Raw genomic sequence first — 23316 nt, 5'->3', positions numbered from 1 at the left:
CCTGCTGAAGTGCCAGCTGTTCACAGGAACAATGGAGCTAGAAACAAATCCCATTCACTGAATTACTTTGGCTTTGTTTTTCTCTATATCCTTCAGAGAGACTGCCTGGGAGGCAGCCTCCTGCTGTTCTCTGTGTCCAAGTCCTTTGCTTCTTTGCTGGCACTAACCTAATAAAGCTAATAGGGAAATATTTTAGTAAAATGTGTTTAAGACAGTCTGAGTGATTTGTCATCTTCTCCATAAGAATGCGGTATTCGTACTAAGCTTAGAACAAGATTGCCAGCAACAAAAGTAAATCAATATCCTTTCTTTATAACCCTCAAAATAACCTCATGGCTAGGATGGTCACACAAGATGAAATCAGTCTGGCTTAAGTCTGATGTTTCCTATGCAACATGCTAGAGGTCCCATTTCTGCTCCACATAAAAATTTGCCCAAGACTCGCGAGGTTTTAGTCCAGGAATGACCAAATGCAATATACCTGAGGGATTGTCCCAAGGAATGGAGATCCTGTACTCAGCACTGAACCTCAGACTTATCACTGACTGGTAATCTCAGAAGGGCTTGTTTCCAGGAGATAAAATACATGCAAATGGTAAAAGGAGCTTTGCTAGGCTTGCTTAGGGAAAAATCTGTATGTCCCTTTCATTCCTGGCACATTATCTATTTGATTAGCAGCTAAAAAATGTTTAGGTCTTTGGTAAAGTAAATGCTGCTTTATGATCCAAACTACCTGGCTCCAGGCCCGGGCCAGAGGTATCAGGGGACCTGAATGAAAAGTAAGTGTGCATGCTAGCATCCAGCACAGTCACTGTCAGCAACACCACAAAGCAAGGAAGACCACTGGTAATTGTCCTGTGGGGAGATGGAGCATGTACCAGTGAGCACCCAAACTCCTACACCCCCACCACAGCTAGAGAGGCTTCACTCAGCACAAACCTCCCCATCAAACCACATCTACAGGACAGTGGCTTGACTCTGTACCTGAGAGACAGGGGGTTTGGGAGCGGGGGGCGCTGGCCTGCTTGGGGGTGTCCGCCGGGCAACATCCTTTGTCGGTGCCGGCCGTGCTGGCCCAGGGGGCTGCCCCACGCCGCCGCTGTAGCCAGTGGAGAAGGCAGATGGCTGCTGTGCATTTATTCGGAGCCCTGGAGCTTGCTGGGGAGGAGGTTTCGATGGGATTTCAGGGAAGCCAATCACCTGTGCAGAAGATCCACAAATCCCAGGAGTTAGGTACTTCAAACCACTTCAGACCACCTTTTTACTCTCTGCTACTTTTGAGGATCTGCATGAGGTCTTTGACCCACAGAGTAGAAATATTGCCTGCAACACTCGTATGTGTTGTATATATATCTAGTAGGCATTGATCAGATAGACTAGGAAAATTTGGGATCATGCAGCAGAAATGAGAATCAATAGAACAGCATAACTCGGGCATTATCATTATAAGTCACACTTGCAAATCAATCCAGTGACTGCGATTTCTATGGTTTTGAGAGGGGATGTGACAAAAAGAGGATCTAGCAGGAGAGACAAGTGGCAACAGAGGCCTGGTCAAATCCCAGCTCCTACCATTAAGGAAATGGCTAGAAACAGTTGCTACATTCAGCTCCTGCTGACTCTCAGCCATGGGGGATGTGTGTCTGTTTTCCCCATCCTTTGATAAGTCTGCTCCCTAATTGCAGTGTGAGAGGAAACCACATCCCACATCTCAGGGAGCCGCATCTCTCCTGGGGGGTCGAAGGTGACCTTGCCCCTACCTTCCTCTGCTCCTGGGGGGTTTTCAGCTTGAAGGCAGGGTTTGCATGCCCATTTCCAGAGGTGTCACTGACAATGAGAGAAAGAAAAGAGTATTATTTTCCTTTCTACATTTTCTCCTTTTTCTTTGCTGTATTTTCCATTATATTTTATCTGAAGTCAAAAATTGAGAAGCGAATTCTGACTGTGCCAACAAAGCAATTTCATTCTATTCCTCACAGCCTTTGCAATTTCTCTTCTCTCCTGACACTGAAAGGGGGTGGATGCAAGCAGACAAGGCACAGCACTGACAATTTACCTGAACTGCGGGGCCTTCTTTAGAGAACAGATGTCAAATTTATTCCAGCATTTCAGATAATAGACTAAAAGTATGATTCCAATGAGAAGGAGAATAGAAGCCAGGACTGCAAGAGCTATCACGACTGCTGAAGGGCCTGAGGGCAAGAAAGTACAGTTAGTTACACGGAAAACTCCCGCTCCCAGTCTGACTCAAGTCCTGATGTGCCACCATAGTAGACTTGGTTCCACTCACCTTCGGGCATGGGGGGACCACTGTCCAAGCTCCCTCCTCTCCCCTGCTTGTTGCAAAATGGGGGGGCCCACCCCTGGTTGCAGTGGCAGTTCTTGTTGTTGTTGCAGACCTGGAGCAGGAAGACTCAGAGACTTTAGTGCCAGCTCCTAAAGAATCTGCAAGCTAAAAAAGAATCAGGCCTCGATGGATAAAACACTACAGAAGAAACTCTTATTGGTATAAATAGAGAGTTAAGTGCTGGGAAACATTTTCTTTTCAGGAATGACAGTGCCTTTTGTTTGCTCAGAAACTGTCCCTTTCTCCAAAAGACAAAGTTTCTTCAGCTGAAGTGCCACTAACCTGGATTCAGGAGAAAAGCAGCATTTAAAAATTAATTTCTCTTATTCTTATCTCTAAACTGAAGGACTTCTATCCAGTGAAGATTTCTTATTGCTGGGCCCATTACTATTTGTTTTATCATCTAGGCAGCTCCTCGACAGAGGGGCTGGTCCCTCTGATTAGGGATGTCCTGTGCTAAATGTAGTGTTTAATTTGATCCTGTGGAACAGCTGACAATCAATTCCTACAGCATCACAGACCATAGGAGAGGAAGCAGATGGGGAATGAAAGAGAGTGAGTCCCTCTCCTTGCTGGGTACATCACAGGGCCTCCCATGCTGCTCAGGGAGGCAGTCGCTGCTGCTGCATTTATTGCTCCTCTCCATTGCCTAACTGGACTATGGGATGAGAGATGCTGATGTTTTGTGCCAGAAACATCTACAAAAGGTATAAAAAATTCTCACCAGGCTTTTATTACTTGTGCAGAGCAGAGCAGAGCACAATTTGGGACAAACTATTCTAAACATCACTTTTTACTATGTTTTTCTCTCAGTAAGTCTAATTTTTTTATTCAATCTAAACTGGGCCCATAAGACTTTTCTGTAAGATTACCCCTTCTTGTTTTCTGTTCAGTGCAATTCATATCCCTTCTGTGGACCTCCTTAAATCTTATGTCAGAAGGATAATTGCAGACCAGAAAATGCATCAAACATTAAAGGAATGTGCAGATTAATAATTAAGAAGCAGAAGTTTCCAGCGAACCTAAATGTGGTATCAGAACTGAACTGAAAAACCATCCACAGAGGAATGGCAGCCCATCCTGCTTCAGTATGAAATGGAGATGAAAAGGAAGACACTTACTCCATGCCCGTGGCACTTCTTGTTACAGCTTTCAGACTCAAAGATGATGGATGTGTTCTGGCAGCGTCCCTCAAAGCAAACCTGCAGAGAAAGGATCCAAAAACAGCCTTAGCTCTTCAGGTTATGTACCACATTACTATTTTGTGGCTTGTGAGTTCCCAGACACCTTGGCAACACAAGTAATACCACAGGCATGACAACAGGTCATGAAGTTAACCTGGATCCCAAGCAAACATTTAATCACTACCCTAAATTTCAGCTAACACATCAGAGAACTCAGAAGTCTAGTGCCTGTCCATGCCCAGGTGGCAAGTCTGTGGAGGAGCTCTCAAGTGCCTTGATTTTTAATGCTGTGTCACCTCTAAGCAAGGGAACCTCAAACAACAAGCAAATCCCAAACTTAGCACTGGCCCTGGACTTCATCTGGCAAAGATTTAAGGTATGGCCTTTGGTGTGTATTCTTCTATTACTTCTCAGAAGCTTCTAAGAAATTATTTTTCTCTTCTTCTTCTTTGCTCAATTAATAGCTTGGTAACCACAAAGCACTGTCCAGATGGAAAACTGATACCTTGAACTTCCCCAAAACGATTACAGGCAGGACTGTACCTACATGTTGGTTCCCGCATTTTGTTCCCGTCAGCACCAAGCCAGGATCCAGCATCTCCTTTTCTTCACTCTCAGATCTGTACACATGGGTCCCTCGGCACCTCAGCTGTGACCTCTGCGTGCGGATGGTTGTGTCTATGGCCACCGCGTTGGACTGCAGGGGTTTGGAAGCAGAGCTCTGGCACTGGATCTTCCCACATTTAGCATCTCTGATTTCAAAGGAAAGGCTAAAGTGATTATTTCTGGCTTCCTGAATGTTTTGCAGACATCAGTTCTACACGTAAAGTAGCAGTCTTGGGTCATGGTCATCTCCCAAGAGCTAGCCCAAGCAACAGTGTCTGATGGTTCTGATGGTTTCACTGTCTCCATGGGCCTCAACAAGTCACAGATATGACTAAGAAGTATTTGTCTCAGTTAAAAAGCTACATTTAACTCATGGATTTCAAAATTCCCTCTTCTGTTGCTTTGAAAAAATACCAACTAGATGTTTTAAAATGCAAAAGGCAGGGAAAATGGTAAACTTAAAGCTGCAGTTGTAAGGGCTCTAAGTCCAACAAGGATGCAGCTGGTTTCCCAGGAGGCAGAGGGAGGGAGTGAAACCAAAGCATAGATTGCTTTTATCTACTGGCTCATAATTTTGTAATATATAAAAACATCTTCTCCAACGAGCAACCCTTGGCTGCCACTCTGCTTTCTACCTCATCTCACACTTCCTGTAGTTGCCGTAGATATCCTTGCCACAGTTCCCGTAGACGTCTCCAGCAGCATTAACCTTCTCAAAGCAGGCGTCTGGTGCCGGCCTTGCTCCTGCATGGAAGAGACACACATGGCTGATTCCCATGGAGCCTGGAAGCCCATCTCACCCCATGCCAACCACTCAGTTGTCCTTTTTCTGGGATGGTTTGAGCATGGGAAACTTTTGCCACCTCCTCCAAGCAAACAAGGCAGGAGGAAAGGCTCCTCAGACTTTGCCAATGATAATGGGTATGGAAAGTACTACCACCTTACACAGGGTCAATAATAGTAGGATGCCACATAATATTTCCTGTTCAAAGGAAAACATATTTCACTGCAAGTAATGTCCTTACCAGGCCCCCACAGCTGCGTGCACTGGTCTTTATAAGTGAGACACATGCCGCTGTAGCAATACGCCTTTTCTCCGTCGCAGGAAGCCCCATCGATTTGGTAAGAGTTGGGGGGGCAAAAGGGTGACTCGCCAGTGCAGTATTCTGGGAGGTCACAGAGTCCTGATCTTTCCCTGCAGAGAGTTCCTGGAGACATCAGCTAAAAAGAGACAAAGGGAAAAAAAAGGTATTGCTTGGCTCCTTTGTGGTTTTATGTCTGCACAATGTCTCCCAGTAGATAAGGGAAAATCTTGCATGTGTCTCCTCAACCACCTTGTACTAAGTTTTTTGAGGTCAGCAGTGATCCAAATGACTCTGCAACTTCATTAACTGGGTGAGCTGTGTAGAATCAAATTAATGACTGGATCCCTTCCCTAGGTATCAGTGAGACCATGCACAGAAAATAAGGTTGCTAGATCTCAAGGGGACACCGATCCATCTCCCTCTACCCTATGGTAGGATCTAATTTACCATTCATTTACCATTTCTGACAGATTTTTGTGTGCTCTGTTCTCCCTGCTGGGGAGGTTTGTTTCAGTGTTTGCCTGTCATTTTCCAAATGTGTAACTAACTTATGTCTCCCTTGCTTACGAGGTTACCCAGTTCGTTCCTGTCCTGTCCACCCTGGACATGGACAACGGAAGGGCATACACAGGTACATCTAGGAGGTTTTTCCAAGTCTCTTGTGAAAGAAATGAGTCCAGGTGGCTTCCTGGAACATTCTTTTCCACCTGTTCAGAATAGGTCAGTAAGAGCACACAGTCACTGTGCAAACACAAAAATGAGCTTAAGAGAAACGTTTGCCTATGTTCATTTCTGAGTAAATTTGTTGTTCCTCCTCTCCTAGGAAAACCCAGAGCTCCCACCTTGCACTGATGACAGCAGCTGCCGTGGGCACATTCGGCACCCAGCCTCAGGGAGCAGGTGCTGGCGTCGCAGCAGGGGTTATTGCATTCCTGGAAGACAGCGAGATGCAGCAGAGTTTATAAGGCAGATGTTCAAGACAAGAACGTGTCAGAGCATCAAGTGTGAGGCTGATGCTAATCTCTTCTCGTGCATGATGAATTGCATGCAAACAAAGAAACAGCCTTCCTCCCGCAGTATGCTCACGATACCCAGCATGTGCTGAATTACAGTACTGCATAGCTGTACACTCTTTTGAATTGACTGCATGCTATGGATTATGCTTGCTGTATCTGATGAGTCTGGGCTGCTTATTCCAGCTCCTTTTTGTATAATTGAAGTATGAACTTGGAGAAGTGAGATGCATTGCTAAGAGAAGCTCCGTCCTTACCAAGAATGGAGCTGTAGGTAAAGTGAACTTATATATGAAACGGTAACATCTAAGATCACTTTTTCTTTTCTTTTTTTAAAGGAAGTTTTCATCATCTCTGTTCAACCATGGATTACACCATCTCTGAGTCCCAGGGGATGCATTAGACTATGCACTGTAAATTTAGTTAGACATAACTCTTTGTGACCTTGATTTGGATCGCATATATATTTACATGCAGGGAAGGTATGCATATCTCCTGCACCAAAAAAAAGCTGTTTATATCTCACATAACCAAATTTGCAAAATACATAATAAAATCATTGTGTCCCACTAAACCCCAAATGGTTGGATCTGAACAATTGTTACCTCCACCTCTCCACAGTCACACTCCTCCCCCTCTTCCAAGTAGCCATTTCCACATTTCTTTCCACCATACATTCTTTTGGTATCCGGCATATTGGAGAGACACATCCCTCCACCAGACTGCAGATACTTCTCCAGCTCTTTTCTATTGCACTGGTTGAACACCTTGGGGAATGGGTGCCTGAATACGGACAGTGTAGAAAAACATCGTGACAGATCTGGGCAATGGCTTAGAGAACCAAAAATGAGCACACGCAAGGCCTGACAAGTGCCGAAGGGCACAGGTCCTTCTCTGAAGTCTATGAAATCATGCAAAAGCAGACTGTGATTTTGTGTGCCGGTTCAAAATCAGACCCATCTGGATTACATTTGAAGATAAGGTGAGACTGCACTGCATGATGGTATATTGAATCAAAATATGCTGAGTTAGATCTGACCAATAGCTGACAAGTACGGCAGTCCTTACCTGCTCAATACTGAAGCTGTGGCTTATTCCTAACTCTGTTTGAACAAGCCTGAGAATCCAGCACTGGGACTGTGAATAACTGCTTGTGAATTTAACTGAGAAAAATAGTATTTTTTTTCCAGTCTACTGCCTCATTGCAAAGGCTGTGAATATTTTCTGTTACATAAATTATTAGTTTCTGTTGCTACAATGCCAGAACCGATGCAGTCTATATACAACCGTGCATGTGTGTGTTCATGTTGTGTATTCTACTTGCATGCCACTGTGTTTTCACTTATCTAAATGTTTTTCCTCATTTGAAGGAAATCATACACGTAAAAGAAGATACCTATAGAGAAAATTTTGTTAAAACCTGCTAAAACCCAGTGAGGAAGGCTTAAGGAAACTGAGAATGTGGCTTTAAGTGAATGGGTTCTGCTGACGTTTTTTCGTGACTGAAATATGGAAGCTGTTGTGGTTCCTCATCCAAAATGAGCTCTGGAATCCCTGTGGTTTTCCAGAGTCACTCTTGCTTCCCCCTTCTCACAAAGGCAGTTCTTTCTTCACTTTTAAACACAGGATTTCTGTGGCTCACTGAAACCAAGCAGTATTCTGAAGACAACATCTTGCTGATCTGTTCTCATGTATTCTGACTTAGAAATATAGCCCTATCACTGCTCCTTTTAATAAAAGCCAGTTATTTCCGGAAGCAATCCTTTTTCCTCTTATTACTGTATTATAACACACATTAGCTTTTGCACAACGTGCTTTAGAAACCCTATCAACCATTTGTCTACATATCTCATGTGCAACACAGAAATTAAATCCACATAAACCTCTGTGCCAAATTCACACAAGTTCTCATTCCCCCTCGTTCCTCTGTACTTGCTGGCAATGGGCAGCCCAGGTTTGGCAGAAGGATGTGTGTGCATTGAACTTGCTTTGGAGTGATGGATCGTTTGGTAGGACAGTCCCTCAGGACAGAAGATAGGAAAATTCTCTTTTACCACACAGTTTAGAGCTCCACTTCTAAATGCTGCCAGGTCCCTAAATTACCTAAGGACAATCTCAAGCAGGAGTAAGTTCATTGGGATTTTAACAAATTGCTACTGATATATAAGCCAGGGTTGCCCAAATTATTTTTTGTATAAACACACCAGCTCTGAGAGGCAGCAACAGACCCACCTTCAGTCTGCATTTCTAGCTCTTACTCCACCAAGGAGTAACGAAGCCCTTTGCTTTTCTCCTTGAGACCCTGTAAGACTAACTCACCCAGTTGCAGAAGCCATGATGCAGCCTCCCTCTTCTGCAGGGGTAGTACAGCAGCCAGCTGAATCGTGATTCATGCCAAAATTGTGTCCCATCTCATGGGCAATGGTAGCAGCAACACCAATGGCATTATCAGAGTGATCCTGTGCAATGTCAAAGAAGTACATCAGCATTTTACCCATGCCTGTCCTGTGCACCTCAGAGTCAATGGGCTAAGTGGCACCTCTCATCACTACATGCAGAAAAAACCTACTAAAGGTATTCCTGCCTATGAGCAGGTGAGCTAGAGGTCTTCACAGGAAATATGTTCTTCCTGGGCTTTAGGAGACATCCATCCTACGTATTCACTGCTGGCAAGAAACATTGCATTAGGTATTAACAGTTACTTACCATGTTTACTCCTCCTGACTGGAAATCAGAGCACATGGCCATCACAGGAGCCAAGCCTACTGTGGTACCTTGGAAGGGGACACCCCTAAAATCAACCCAGAAAGACCACAATGTCACCAAGGCACTTGAGAAGGCAAGGCAGAGAAATGCATCCTGCAGTCTACAGCTTTATACATACACAGTGTCAGGTTAATACATTTTCTTTAGTAATATCTTCAAGTACAGGACATTACAGCAGAGCTCCAAAGCCTTAAGACCTATTTTTCTTGGACTGCTACTTTGTTTTATGGGCCAACCAGCCAATTCCATTTTTTATAATGGTCCGTGCCAACAAGTGATTCCCCCTGAGCTTTGCAACAAGCGTAGAAAAGACTATTTCTGGATCCTTAATTGGGTACTGTTTTGAATATTTCATTTACTTTAAACCTGCTATTTGTCAGCCTGGGATTCAGGGACTTGACAGGGTACTAGATATCACTTTTGAGGTGCAGCCATGCTCAGCTCCTGACTGGCAAGCTAGAATTTTGCACCATTGCTGGGCAACATGTCTGAAATGGGAGCCTTAGAAATTGTGATAGGTGAAGGTGAAATACAGTAATGTTAAAGGGAAAAAAAAAACAACAAATCAAGGGAAAAGGCAAAGAAATTCCACATTTCAGTCCTTCAGTCTTCTGACTCACCACTGTTTACTGGTGGATGAATTACCATGGGAGAGGTAAGAAGATCTCAGAGTTGCTGCAAATTTTTCTTCCAGTGACATCTGCACTGCTGGCCATAGCTACTGGCCCTAATGAGATCAGTGGGATGAGTCATGGATCATTAACCAGCTCCCTGCACTGCATCTCTGTGTCTCAGTGGGATGAGTTAGGAACGAATGCTTTCTGCAGAGAGCTTAGCTCCCCTTTACAGTTCTTGCTTATGGTTCAGATTTTCTTGAATACGTACATGCAGCTGTGACAGATCACGTGCAGCTGATTTTGATACGCACACACAATAAAACTGATGCACTCTGTGCATTGAGCCTGCTGCTTAGCCTGGGACCTCCAATTTTCTAAGTGTGGTTGTGCTCTGGGTGTGAGTTAATGCTGGCTGAGCAGCCACTATATAAATCTGCCACTCTGAATCTTAGAATATAATCTTAATTACTGATTTCCCACCACCCAAGCCACTATTAAAACCCAGGTTATTTCAGGAGAAATAAACCTACGTGATTAGTTGGGCATTATCATGTTTTCTGTGCACCCGCTCCTTGCTACTCCAGGCCAGAAAGGACTTCAGAGTGGAGTAGGGATTCTCAGTTACATCGCATTTATTCCAATTACTCCAGATCTCCAGCCCCACCAAGGCAATCCGGATATTCAGGGATCTGTAAAACTAAGATACAGAAAGGAAAAAAGATGACAAAATAAGCACCTCTAATTTATTTTACTGTGTTTTTGATCTTGTATATAAACCCTGCTAAACGCTACTGCAGACACACATGCTCAGAGAAGATGCTCTCTCTGGAAATGCATTGCAACTCAGCGCCGCAGCTCTGTGAGAGAAATGTGCATCACTCACAACCCTGAGCTCAATTAAGCTACTCAACTTCCACTTTAAATGAATGACACAGAGATTATCTAGAAAAACAAAGACTGGAGACTGAGATCATGTTTATCTTCAGATATGTCAAAAATTCATGAAAAGAGGAAGGAAATAATCTGCTGCTTACGTCAAGTACAAACAGGGTAACTCTTTACGGGCAGGGGGTTCAAGGAAGTAGTGGAAGGAGTTTAAGGGGAGCAGGGGAGCATGAAGTGAGTAGATCTGAAAAGCTGTGACATTTACTTCAGCAGCACTGGGTACCATGTGCAAGGATGACCTCTGAAGGTTCCTTCCAGCTCTACTTGTCAAGACTTCTCCAATTTGAAGTTAATACATTAGTCCCTCGTCAAAAAGCAGTATTTAGGTAACACAGATAATATAGAGAGGTATTAAAACACAGAGATGCTCATGCTGGCTCCAAGGTAAGAAATGGAGATTCCCCCACCCTGTCCCTGATATCCAACAACAGAATTGTTTGTCAGATGCCCTACACTTCCCAAGTCACTGAGGATAACTGTGGAAACATTATTCTCTCTCCCAAGAAGGCAATCTTCCTCTGTCACAATTAATTCTCATAATTCATTATTTGGACTTTACTGTCCTCAGTTCACACACACCTGATCTCACCTTATCTACGTAATTAGCAGCCTCCACTAATTTAAGCCTTGTTGCTTCAATGTTGAAGTGATGCTTCTGAAACTGAACAAAATGAACATGTCAGACAACAGAAAGGGAACTAGAAAGAGCTGAAATATGTTAAAACAGGTTGTATTACTCTGGGAATAAGGAGGTAACTATCAGGTGAAGCCCAAAAGCTTTCTTTCACTGCACATCTGACTATATGCCCATCCGTGCACATATATACAGAACTCATCCCTGGGATCTCATGGCAGGGATGTTACTCAAGCAGTGATAGTAACTCAGTAGAGCAATCCAAAACTATCAGAGCTCCCAGAGCCAGGGGTTGACAAAGAACTGACAAATTTGCCATGACTTCATTCATGTCTGAGGTCACGGCTACCATAGCAGTCGTCACATCTTGCTCATCCAATGAATGGAGGATGCCTCTCACTCACCCACTGAATATGCCTATATAAACCACCTGACTATAAGTGAGTCAATTTTCACAAACTGCTTGATTCAAGGAATTAAAGTTTAAAAATATTTAGGATTTTGTTTAACAGCCAACAAATCCTGTGATTTTTCTTCTGGCAAGGGAGACGTTAAAGGGCAGGCACGTAATGACAACACTGCGAGGGTGTCTACCCTAGTTCCTCTAATGAAATGGTGAATAACATATGGCAGTTCCTGGTATAATGTGTTTTCTCATAGTTTTCCTGGTATCCTGCTGCCTAATAAAGCAAAATAAGTTCTGCCTCTTTAGTTCTGTTCAAAATGAATTATAGCCCAGAGCACTATGTTTTTTTTTCAAGTTGTAAATTATGAATAGGACCAGCCTGACTCCTGTCTATGCTGGAGATTAAATGTTCAGCAAAACACTGTGTGGTTTGCACTGTCGGTAAGTACATCTGGTGTGCTGTCCAGGCTGGGAAAGGGAGAGGGATTGCTGACTTCCCTGGGTCTCTTCCAGCACTATTCTATGACCTGCGGCCTTGAAAATGTCTATTTATGTATCTGCTACCAGCTCAGAGCAGAGAATAATCATGGTTATCTTTTCTAGAGATTAAGTGTACTGCAGTATTATAAGCATGTTGTTCCTGGAAACCCCCAAGTCACCCTAGGCTGAAGGCAATCTCTCCCCTCAATAACCAAGGCCAACAACGGGTACCTTGGGAGGCACGAACTGACCCCCAAACCTAGTCCAAATCACAACCTGCATCTCTCCTCTGGCCAACACTGGTTGACGGTGGCAGCAGAGAAGTCATGGCTGCTAGGACAGAAGTGACCAGGATGCGGGTCTCCCTGTCTGCTGATGGGAGTAGGACCATCGGGAGATGCTGCAGGCGGGACGCTCGCTGTGGGCCCAGTGCTCAGGTTGTATAAACGCGATGCCTTTTCTTACCTCTGCATAATCAGCAACAAGCAGAAGCTCCACGTATTTCGTAGTCTGCAGAGTCTCCCGTTTCACCTGAAGCAGCAGCAACAGAGGTTATTTCCCCAGTAACCCCCAGGAAACTCTTTGCAAAACATAGGTACATGCCATTTTTCTCAGTTTCTTTTTCACTGGCACTTCAGGACATGGTTTAATGGGCACGGTAGTGTTAGACTGATGGTTGGACTTGATGGTCTTAAAGGTCTCTTCCAACCTTAATGATTCTATGATTCTGTGATTCTAGGTGAGAAATTTGGAGAATCATGCATGGACCCGATGTGAGCCCTGCTCACCCTCTGGTGAGGTGGTTTCATCCCAGTTGTGAAGTCCCTGAGCCAGTCTTCAGCTGCATCCCCTGTGCCCTGGTAGCCACAGGCTCCTCTCTGCAACCTCAGGTCATCCAACCTGTAGAGCAAGTGCTGGTTTGGGCTGTCGGGAACCGGCTCTAAGATATAGCTGGAATTGCCACTCAATACGATAAGTCCACTGTTGAAACAGGAAGCAATAAGAGGGAAAGTTAATTACTATCACAGCAACCGGAGACAAATCTTTCTTCTGCTGCTGAGTTCTCATTTGCCAGTGGCAAGGCACTTATCCTTACCAGGCCATTCAGTTCATTAATAAAAAGGATGGGGAAATTTTGAGTTCAGAGCAGGGAATCCCTGAGCTTGCATATATTAAAATCTATTCAATAGACTCCAGACATTCAATTAAGGGGGTGTTAGAGCATGTGCTGCAACAGCACTAACCTAGGAAGTACTGGTTTTTTATAGTATGGCTTTTCCTTTGGGGCAGTGGAAGCTTTTCCACAAACTGAAGAAATTTGTCTTTAACAAGACTGACCTAAAAAACGTGAAGGTTTTGTCAACAGAAAAAAACTACAGACCTCTCTGGAACTTGCACATGGCCATACAGTTCTGGTTTTCTCAATGAGCACATTATATCCAGGAGAACTGGAAAGCTCCTGTGTTTGATGCCCCCTGGAAAATCGCTATCTCCTCTGCAGCTAGGAAGGCAGAGCCCAGGAAAACACAGCGTGACAGAAGCAAGGCACACCTGTGACTACTTTCATTTTTTGATTATTTATTGCAAACCACAGGTGGCTGCACTGTCCTGCTTATCTCACTGGGCTTTTTGGCCTGTGCTACATTCATTTAAGATGTCTCAGGTTTGCTTTGGCACCGGCTGTTTCCTGGCCACAGCTGGTCCCACCAGCACAGCTTCCAATCAGTGTGCGAGAGCAGATGACCACTAATATCAATAAAGCCCATGTGGTGTTTTGGAAACAAACTCTGAGCTGGTGTAAATGAATGCAGCTCTTTGGTCACAATGAGCCATTTCATTTACTCCTGCTGAGGGGACAGACTTTCTTTTCCTGCCAAAGACTCCATTAGTACCAAAGCAAAAGTTTTAAATGTGTGACACACACAAGCCCAGCACCACCCAGAGAGAAAGCAGAGTGCGGGGTTGACAATCCAGGAGGCAGTTCAGACTTGAAGACTTTGCCTTGAAACGCACACAAAAACTTGCCAGTTCTGAGAGGCTGGGAGAAGGAACTGGTTTCTCAATCAGTGTAGAATATTGGGATGGGATGTGGCCAGTCCTGCTCCATCTCTGTAAGGGATGCAGCCCCCATTCACTACCAAGAGAGTCTTTTGCTCCAGTGGACCTTTGAGTTAAACTCATTGCACAAGTCCGTGTTGTCAGCGCAAAGGAGGAAGAAGTCTAGGAGCTGGCTAGGGGGCCATGGTTACCAATGACACCCGAATTTCTGCATTTCCCCCCAACACGTTCCCTTTTATGCCCAGGACCCTTGGCTGGTTGGCATTCGAGGACTGGTCTATCTTCCCAGAAAGAAACAGGGTAACCAGGCTGGCAGGGAGCAGAGCTGAGGTGGCAGCACGCTGAGGAGCTGAGCAGAGGTGTTCCTGCAGCTCCGGCATCACCAGGCACTTACCGCAGCCCTCGGCACGTGCTGAGCACGACACTGGAGTGCTCCCGGCCCCGCACCACCCCGTGGTAAAAGCAGTGCTCCTGGAAGGCAGAGGGAAGCAGGGTTGGCAATGCAGTTTTGGGATGGACGTGTGCTATATTTCAGGCATCACTGAATCCCATGGCAGTACTGCTGATACTCCACTAGCTGTTCTCTTTCCACTGCATTTGGCAGTTGCCTATCGTAACTAAATCTCTAAATCTGCATCGATATTTGGCCTTTCAGCCACCATGTGTGGCCTGTGTGAGTGCATCAAACGGCTCCTTGTTGTGAGTAAAAATTAAGAGCTTTGAATCCCCAAGGAAGCAACTCAGATGGCTGCAGCATTAAGGCCGCTCCAAAGCTTTCTGCCTGTAATGGGAGCTGCCTATCAATAGCAGCTGGCCCTAGGTCAGGCCCTGAAGGACGTCCCTTCGGCCCCAGAGAGGGTGATGCCATGGACAGTGGGGAAGTCCCCGTCTGGGGGCTTCTGGCAAGACAAAGGCAGCCTCTGGCAGGGACAAGGAGGCTTTGGGGTAGAAACGACAACATAGCCATCACATCCCTTCCCTGCGCCCTGGGGCCGTATCAGTAAAGATGATCTCATGGGGTTTTTATCTCTTATTTTTGCATCGTAACCAATGCACATCTTTGTGCCACTGCAGCACAGAGTCAGCCAAGGCCTGCATGAGGTCAGTAATTCATGGGATTTTTACTGAACAGGAGCCAGCTTACAGAGGCTGGTTTTCTCAAAGGCTGGGAACGTCTCTAGTGTGGAGTACCCAGTGGCAAAAGAATGAGCAGCGGGAGGAATAAACGACTCCCCAGCACCCAGACAGAAGAGAGTAATGACCTGGGTTCTCCTATCAGAGCTTGGGCAAAGCAGTAAGATGTTCTTACAGTTGCAGGGGATGGAGATGTTTGCTTGCTGGAATCTCCCAGGGTCAGGAAATTGGACTGTCCTCCCTTTCAGCTTAAAACAGACCCATGGCCTTGAAGAAAAGGCTCTGGAGACAGAAGATCACCCACTTCTCCAGGCTCCCTGCCTGGTCTCCCCTGCACACCATGGGAGGAAAAGTGATCTCTTCACTCACCATGTGGGGTAGAGAGGTGGTCTGAGGTTGTCCTGTCTGGCTGTAATGAGTCTCAGTGTAGCCTGGTGCAAAGAGTTTTCTGCAGACACCAGGAGGGAGAAAGAAAAGGGAAGAAAAAAAGCAATAAGACCTTTCATTAGACCTGGATTTCTGTTTCCTAGGTGTGTTAAAAAAATCGGCTAGATGCAGCTCTTTCTGAAGTCAGTGTAAATATTCCTGTCTGCTGCCCTGGTAGGACCTGAGTGCTTCTCATGGAGCACACCCACTTCTGAAAAGGCACAGCGAGCCATCTTCCTAAGTGCTCTTTCAAGCATTTATTAAACTAAGGTAACTAAGGAAAGCCTGTCCCTGAGTTCAATCAGGCACCAAGATCCACTTCCAACAGCTGCAAGTGAACAATTCAAATTTTACACGAGGAATTAAAAACAACCCTGAAAATTCAACATCACCATCCTCCCTTAATGGGTGCAAGTCTCTGAGCAGAGCTTCCTTTACTACTACAAAGCCATGCCCCAGATACACCAGGATTAGATTCAGCGCACCAAGTCCAGCATAGCAAGCACAGCACAGGCCATTTCAGGACACATCTGGGCACTGGAGTGAGTTCACAGCTCAAATCCAGACTCCCTCCAGTGCCCCAGTCTGAGCACAGTTATAAACCAGTCTGCATCTGCATGTCAGCTTCTGCCCAGAAGGCAATTCACATCTTTGTCCTAGGAAAACGCTGATGCCCAATATGAATTTGTTTGTGCCATCCTCATATAGACAATATTCTCCCTGTCTTCAGCCCAGGATCAGACCAAAAGTCTATAAAAGGAACTCCTGTGCACTGAATAGTAAGCGTTTTGATTTGGTTCCAGAGGAAACAGCCTTCCCCTTCTTTTTAAACATCTGCATTTGCTAAGCAGTGATGTAAAAGAGTACAGCAAGTCAAAATCTGGGCCAAACCAAAAAGGTCATATCCTGTGTCCATCTCAGCAGCAGTAAAATGTAGGTTTAAAACAGTTTTTTAAAACAATGGCCTCATTTCAAAAAATCTGGAAAAGGATCACAGAATGTGCCCCATCTACAAAATGCACTTCTGCGGCAACCCCACGGTGCTGTGAGGCCACCAAAGCACCACACTCGCCACACCACAAGGACGCTACGTGCATCCTGGTCAGAGGGATGCCAGCAACACTGCAGCTGCAGTTCAGTCCTCCTGCATCCCTGTTTAATGCAGTTCATGCACCAGATTTTTGAATCATGACCTGCAAGAAAGAAAAATATTTTTTCTTTATTTGATTTCTTTAGGCTGAATGAAGAAAGCCGTATCATAAGCAATTCCAAAGACTTTTCCATCTGTCTTGGTTTTCGGTATGTGTCAGTCAGGTCTAATCTACCTTGAAAGCCTCTGTTTGAATAAGGGATTGGGTGCTTGTGATATCTAATTAAATTAGGCCAGAGCAACAGGAAACACAACCTTTTATCAGTGTGTTTGAAAGCACTTCCCCAATCCAGCACCGAAAGGCTAAGGCACCTGAACAAGTACCAATGGCTTAATGCCAGACAAAGCTGTGTGCCACTTGCATTTGACAGCATTAGATGTCGAGAATATAACAGCTTTTATCTCCACTTTCAGAGTTCACTGTAGCCCAAGAAAGCTCATTTTGTCTCTGTCTGATGTGTTAATTCTCCTCACCAGATCCTGTCAGTGATCAGAAGGCGAGATTGCTGCGTTCAGCGGTCTCGGGTTTGTAAACTGAAGATAAGCACAGAAGCACCAATCCACAGAAAATATCTCCCTTCAGCTCCCTGACTGCAGCAGCTTGCTCAGCACGGGGCTGCAAGAAACAAATGTTTAGTCAACCGATTGCATTAACTTGCAGGAAATTGCCTTGAGCAATGTGCTCTGGCAGGTATCTGGTCTGTGTTAGAGACTGTCATCTCCAGAGCAGACACTAAACCAGTGTGTGTCTGCCCAGTGCTGCTAAAGCCAGAATTAGACACCAGCCTGTGGATTTCCAGTAGCTGAGGCTTGCACAGCCTACTTGTTTCATTCCCAAACAAGCACGCTTATGTTTTCTTCCTGCTCCTTTATTCTTGGAAAGCATTCACTATGAATAGCTATTTTATCTCTCCTCCAGCATCTACCATAGAACTCCTCAGTGCTTTGACTCCTGCCCAGCCCTAGTGCTGAGCTGGTGCATGCTGAGCACCAGAGCCTGGCACACCACGTTTCAGGGCATAGGACGATGCCACACGACACATGGTGTGTGCACATCTCTTCCTACGTCCAGAATCAGGCTCTAGCCTCTTCTCATGTGGATTAAGGAGCTGAGAGGTCTGCCTGAATTTTCTGGGATACTTATACAGCTGCTGAGCTGAAAGCATGCATCATCTGGCTGAGTGGTGCCATGTTACTACTTTCAAGCATCTCTCCACCAGTTGACTCCTATCCTACATTGCAGGCTTCCTATGAACGGTACAGCTTCTTATTCTAAGCTGAAACAGTCCTTCTTTGAAGACCCTTCCCTGCCTTAATACAAGGGAGCCCCGGGGCTCTTGCAGCACTGCTGAGAAAGGCGATCACAGTGCGTTGCACGGTGTGCGGTGGGGAGGGCAGTGAGGAAAGAGGAAAAACAACAGGACATCTCGCAACACTCTTGGGGTGCTGTCTCACTTTAGAGCCTGTGAAAGCTCATTCCCAGCCCAGCTCACTTCCTCAGCTAGCACCAGGCTTTCCATCAAACTGTAAATAAATAGAAAAGAAGTCTTCTTTCCATCTCAGAGTGCACCAAGATATCAGCCAGTCTTGTCCCTCTTCTCCACGTGTGCTAGCTGTTGGATAAACAGGTGAGATTAGTGAGATACAGGTACCCCAAAACCTTAGCAGCAGCCTTTATCTGCCTTCATTTCAGGACAGCATTCCTGTCAGCGTGAACAGCTGATTCCAGGGGAGCTCAGCCTTGCAAAGCATTGACAGACCTGATTCACCACTGCCAGAGGAGCACGGAGCTCACCTCCTTGCTGGAGAAAAGAAGCCTGGGAAAAAGAGCACTATTTGATCCTTTCTTCTCTGTTACATTATATATCTCAGTGATTACCTTTTCAGCAGCTCAAGATGAAGCTGCAAAAGTTGGATGCGAATTAAGAGCTTCTAAGATCCAGCCAGACAGCTGGCAGATTGCTAGCACACATCATCTTCCTAAAAGGCAGCATGAAGTCCCTTGCTAGAGGAGTTACCAGCATGAGGAACTGATGTAGTCAGGGGAAAAGCTGTTCTTTACAGGAGCACTCTCTTCTGCTAAACCTTGATCACAGCAGCAGCCATGTGAGGCCATGTGAGGCCAGGGCAAGCTATATGAGAGCTCTCAAGGTGTCCTAGAGAACGCCTCACACCTTTCCAACAGCGACCAGCTTTCGGCAAGATCAGTCGACCTCCAAGATCTAGTTCAGCATCCAGCTCAGGGTGGAAGAGATGGCTCTTGGCAAGATTTGCTCCCCAGAAAGCCTTGGGAGCTGGGTTAAATACAAGCCAAATGAAGGAAGAGTGGCTCGGTGCCATAATGTACAGATGGCTTGAGACTGTTCCTGCTGGTGACCAACGTGGAGCGATCTTGGTCCAGCTCCAGTCTGTCAATGATATCATTGTCCGAAACAAACCCCTCCTCCCCGTGCTGCTGGGCTGCTCCCTGCCAGGGCCCTGCCGTGCAGAGCTGACGTTGTAGGGCAGCACGGCTCTGTTTTGCCACATCGACACACTGTGCCAGGGAGGTCACATACTTTGCACATGATGGCACTCAACAGGAAAGACAGGCTGAGAGCATGGGGCAAAATCCAGCTTTCTCAATGGGCAGCTGCCTCTGTGGCACTTGGGGACAGTGCAGGAATGTGACCTCCAGCTCATCCGGCCACCACAGAGGAGCAGAGAAGCAGCTGGAGCAAGAGAGGCTCCACGGCACACCCAAACACTCCCCAAAGCAGCAGAAGGAAAGACGAAGCCTTTCTTGCGTGTTCACATTCATTTGAGAAGTGCACATTTCCCAGCTGCTCTGGAGAACCTCACCCCTATTTTCCTGATAAATGGGAGTTTTCTCTCATCTGTGAAACATCATTTGTAGCACAAGTCTCAGAGGGGCTCAGAGCCCTCCATTCCAGGGGACCACAGTAAATCTTCTTGGCTCCACCAGCTAGAGATTACCCATGGGCACTGGGAGGGCCCCGGTGGCACGCTGGTGCTCTTCCTAATTGGAGCAAGAAGGGTTTTTTATAATTTGGTCCCATGAGCAACTTTCCTTGGGTTCATTTTACAGAGGGGCTGAACAGCTGCCAATTTAAAAACACCCAAGAGTATCTAGGAGACAGACATTTAGTATTTCCTCCCAAAAAACAAAGGCTAAATGATCCATGAAACTCATGAGAAACATCAACTCTCAATTCTTCAGTTGTGGGACCAAGAAAAGTGAAGCCTGCAATCTCTTACATCTCCCACCCTGTCCCTTTCCTCAAATCACAATAAATCTGTCCAGTCAGGCTGCCAACATCTGGGAGTGGAGGGAATTGACTCTCCCAAGAAAGTTTAGATGTCAGATTTCCATCTACAATTTGTGGTCCCACTCCATTGCCTCTCAACAGGATCCAAGTAGGGTGAGAAGGGGAATTTGACCCCTTACCTCCCAGTCACTTAAATGTTTCCTAAAATCAGAATATATTATCAAAACCTGAGGTGACCTCATCTTGAACAGCACCAACAGGAGCAGGCAGGCCTGCTTTCCATGCCCACCACTAGTGGGAAATTGGAGACTTCGCCTCTCTGGAATCCTCCAGCCAAAACCTGGCACTTCATAAAATCAATGGAATCCAAGTTTTTTTTCTTGGTGAGTTTTATCCCTATGAAGCCTGGAGCTCTTAAGCTCCCTGCCTCAAGAGCCTTTGCTGACATATCCAAGAACATGTTTATCATGTGAACAGCAGCCGTTTGGAAGGACAAAGTAGATTCCCAGTTATTGAGGTGGAACTAAACAAGCCATTTGCGATGTCTGGGAAAATATCACAGGCTAAAAACTCTCCCATCCCCTTTTGCCACCCATATCTTCTGTGACATTCATTGTGTAAATCATGTTACAGGACCCAAGTAAAATTTGTCACATAGCCCCTTGGGTTATCAATGGGAACCATAAAAGTTGCCTGGAGAGGAAAAAGGAAATAAAATAAATGGGAAACTTGCTGATAATGAGTGGAGCAAAAGATTTTAAGGGCTTTATTTCCTCATCTCTTCCTCCCTGCCCCACACAGAGAAACCACTGATTTCCCAAGGGAATCAGAAGGCTGAAAAGCAGCTATGGCTTTCCAGATCCCAACCCTGTTTTTCTGATGGCTCCAAAGGACAGTAGAGCAGGATAAACTCAGTTTCCCTCCTTTACGTGACCCTTGCTGCCTCCCTATGCAGGAAGCCCATTAGACACTGATGATGTGTAGCCTATCAGTGGAATAATCTCATATATCCTTCCTGCTCGGGGGCAGGCAGCAGCCTCTCCTCTTCCTCACTGAGTTCGTAGAAGAGGCCCTGGCAATGAGCAAAAGCAGGAAACGGTGAAATACGAGTGACACAGATCTCTTATCGCACTTTCAAGAGCATCACACAGGGCTGGAGTGCTTGTTGCCTACCTAGGTGGGGCCAGAAGAGACTGGAAATTATACTGCTCCTTATCAGATCCAGTTGCCTATAAACAAGGTCAGACCAGATGAGCATTGGGCCTTCTTTGCAGTGTCCTCAGCCAGATGCTGCACATCTCTACTGGGGCACTGCCACCAAGCGCCTCACACCACCACAGCTGCTGTGGGCAGGCAGCAGCCAAAATACGCAGCTAAAACATGCAGCTGTGTCCCACACTGCCCACAGGATTCACCCACAGGCAGGGACGTCCCCTGGAGAAGTCTCCACTACCCCGTGCAGCTGAGGGTACTTTTTCCACATCTGTTCTCCCCATGAGAGTCACAAAGAGAAGAGGGAGGAAAGTCTGGTTGATGCTTTTCCTGCACTCAGGTGAGGAGACAAATCCCATGCAGGTTTCTGCTGTGCAAACATGAGCTCTCCTCTTCACTAGAAAGAAAAGGCTCACACCAGGCAGCATTGCCACACACATTCAGAACCTCTCAGCGTCCCCTCCCTGCTTGGCTCAAAAGCTGCTTTTTATTAACAAATGCAAATGCCTTTTTAAAAAGTCACTTTTCATCCAAGGTTTGCGACTCAGATTCTTCCGCTCCTAACTCCCAGCCAAATTTAAAGCTGCTTTACAGGCATTTCTCCATATATTTGTTGTTTGTGAAGCTTTGAGCTTTCCAATCCTGCAGCTGCAGGACATGGTTTTGAGTCACTTAAAACAAGCTTGAGTTGTTTGGGGGATATACTTTCGTTGTTATTCAGAAATGTTAACCAGAGTGGTTCCTTCTTACCAATCTCCTGAACAGGAAATAATGCAATATGATGTTAACTGCTAATGCAATAATTGTATCTGTAGATATACAAAGCCCAAACTCAGATGTGTGCTGAGCTTATTACAAAATACAGAGCTGGGCACAGTTCTGAAGAAAGATATGCAATAATTTCTGTGTTTCACCTCTGTGGGTGAACACAATGTCCTTTTCATATGGAATATGAAATCATAGGCTTAGGCAGCTGGCCACATATTGAAAACAGCACATTTGGTAGGGTTAGTGCATCTCTACCAAATCTGTACAGATCATGATTCTTTTACCGAGGCTCACAACCTTTCAAAGCAAGCTCATATTCTCATCAGCTTCGTTTCTCCATAAGGAAAGTGGTGAACGTGTAACGAGGCTGCCTAATCCACCAAGAACATCGCTTATAACAGTTTCACTAGCTTGGCATATCTCCTGTCTAGGTTTAGGAACCACTGGGTAAACCATGTCCCTGATGACACCAATCATTTCATCCTTTCTTTAAGCAACAGGAGGCTGGGACATGGCTATGAGAGGACAACAGGAGCCAGGCGGGTGGAGATGGCTATGAGAGGACAACAGGAGCCAGGCGGGTGCGTTCACACCTCTGTGCTGAGCCTGGAGACACAGGGGGAGCAGAGCACAAGCTCCAATGGCAAAGCTGGTTTCCAGAAGCTCCTCTAAACTGGAGTGATTAAATGACACAGAATTCTGGGACTTACTTTAATATAAAAAGGCCCAAGTACTCTCCTTAAAGTTGCAGTTCTGTTATATCCGCTTTCATGTGAATTTGAAACCAGGAGCAGCCAGGTTTCGGGTGGCTTTGAAGGGACACTTCCCTCGGGGGATTTCACCTTCTCACCCACTGTCTGGGTGCCCAACAAATCCTTCCGAGAAGAAGTCTCTGATACTGAAATTACTCAGTACCCCAAACCTCAGCGAGAACGTCAGGCTCCACTGTAAGATAAGCGACAGCAGTGGTGAGCTCCTGGGTGCTGGGGAGCAACCCCAGGCTGGACTCTGCCTTGCTGCATCCCTTGACAAGAAGCGGTTTGTCTCCACTTAGAAGTGCTCTATGGATGCTGATAATCACAGCAAAAAACCTTCACGGTTTTGTTTGCTTCATCATTCCTCCTTTGAGTGTCTCTAAACTACTCCTGCACATTCACAAGTCTCTTAAAAGTGGTGGCTCTCCAGAGACTCTCATCTAAGCAAATTCAGACTTGGT

At 45.7% G+C, this 23316-nt stretch overlaps 1 protein-coding gene across 1 annotated transcript in view; it reads right to left on the bottom strand.

Annotated features, from left to right (window-relative positions):
• The window catches only part of ADAM19 (ADAM metallopeptidase domain 19), a 30668-nt gene that overhangs the window by 2426 nt on the left and 4926 nt on the right, over positions 1-23316 (bottom strand). Inside the window, exons 4-21 of the mRNA XM_010182779.1 lie at positions 15645-15723; positions 14536-14612; positions 12872-13064; positions 12549-12614; positions 11153-11224; positions 10149-10315; positions 8942-9026; positions 8555-8694; positions 6841-7018; positions 6065-6154; positions 5163-5358; positions 4773-4881; positions 4079-4283; positions 3469-3549; positions 2291-2399; positions 2057-2192; positions 1761-1827; positions 985-1200 (exon numbers count right to left, since the gene is read on the bottom strand). Of these exons, the coding sequence (XP_010181081.1) occupies positions 985-1200; positions 1761-1827; positions 2057-2192; positions 2291-2399; positions 3469-3549; positions 4079-4283; positions 4773-4881; positions 5163-5358; positions 6065-6154; positions 6841-7018; positions 8555-8694; positions 8942-9026; positions 10149-10315; positions 11153-11224; positions 12549-12614; positions 12872-13064; positions 14536-14612; positions 15645-15723 (2266 nt within the window). The remainder of the gene's footprint in view (positions 1-984; positions 1201-1760; positions 1828-2056; positions 2193-2290; positions 2400-3468; positions 3550-4078; positions 4284-4772; positions 4882-5162; positions 5359-6064; positions 6155-6840; positions 7019-8554; positions 8695-8941; positions 9027-10148; positions 10316-11152; positions 11225-12548; positions 12615-12871; positions 13065-14535; positions 14613-15644; positions 15724-23316) is intronic.

The sequence above is a fragment of the Mesitornis unicolor genome, unplaced genomic scaffold (genome assembly GCF_000695765.1).
Source record: "Mesitornis unicolor isolate BGI_N332 unplaced genomic scaffold, ASM69576v1 scaffold11004, whole genome shotgun sequence".
NCBI classification, from domain to species: Eukaryota; Metazoa; Chordata; class Aves; order Mesitornithiformes; family Mesitornithidae; genus Mesitornis; species Mesitornis unicolor.
The sequence above is the reverse complement of the archived record's forward strand: the minus strand, read 5'-3'. Positions and strand labels throughout refer to the sequence as shown.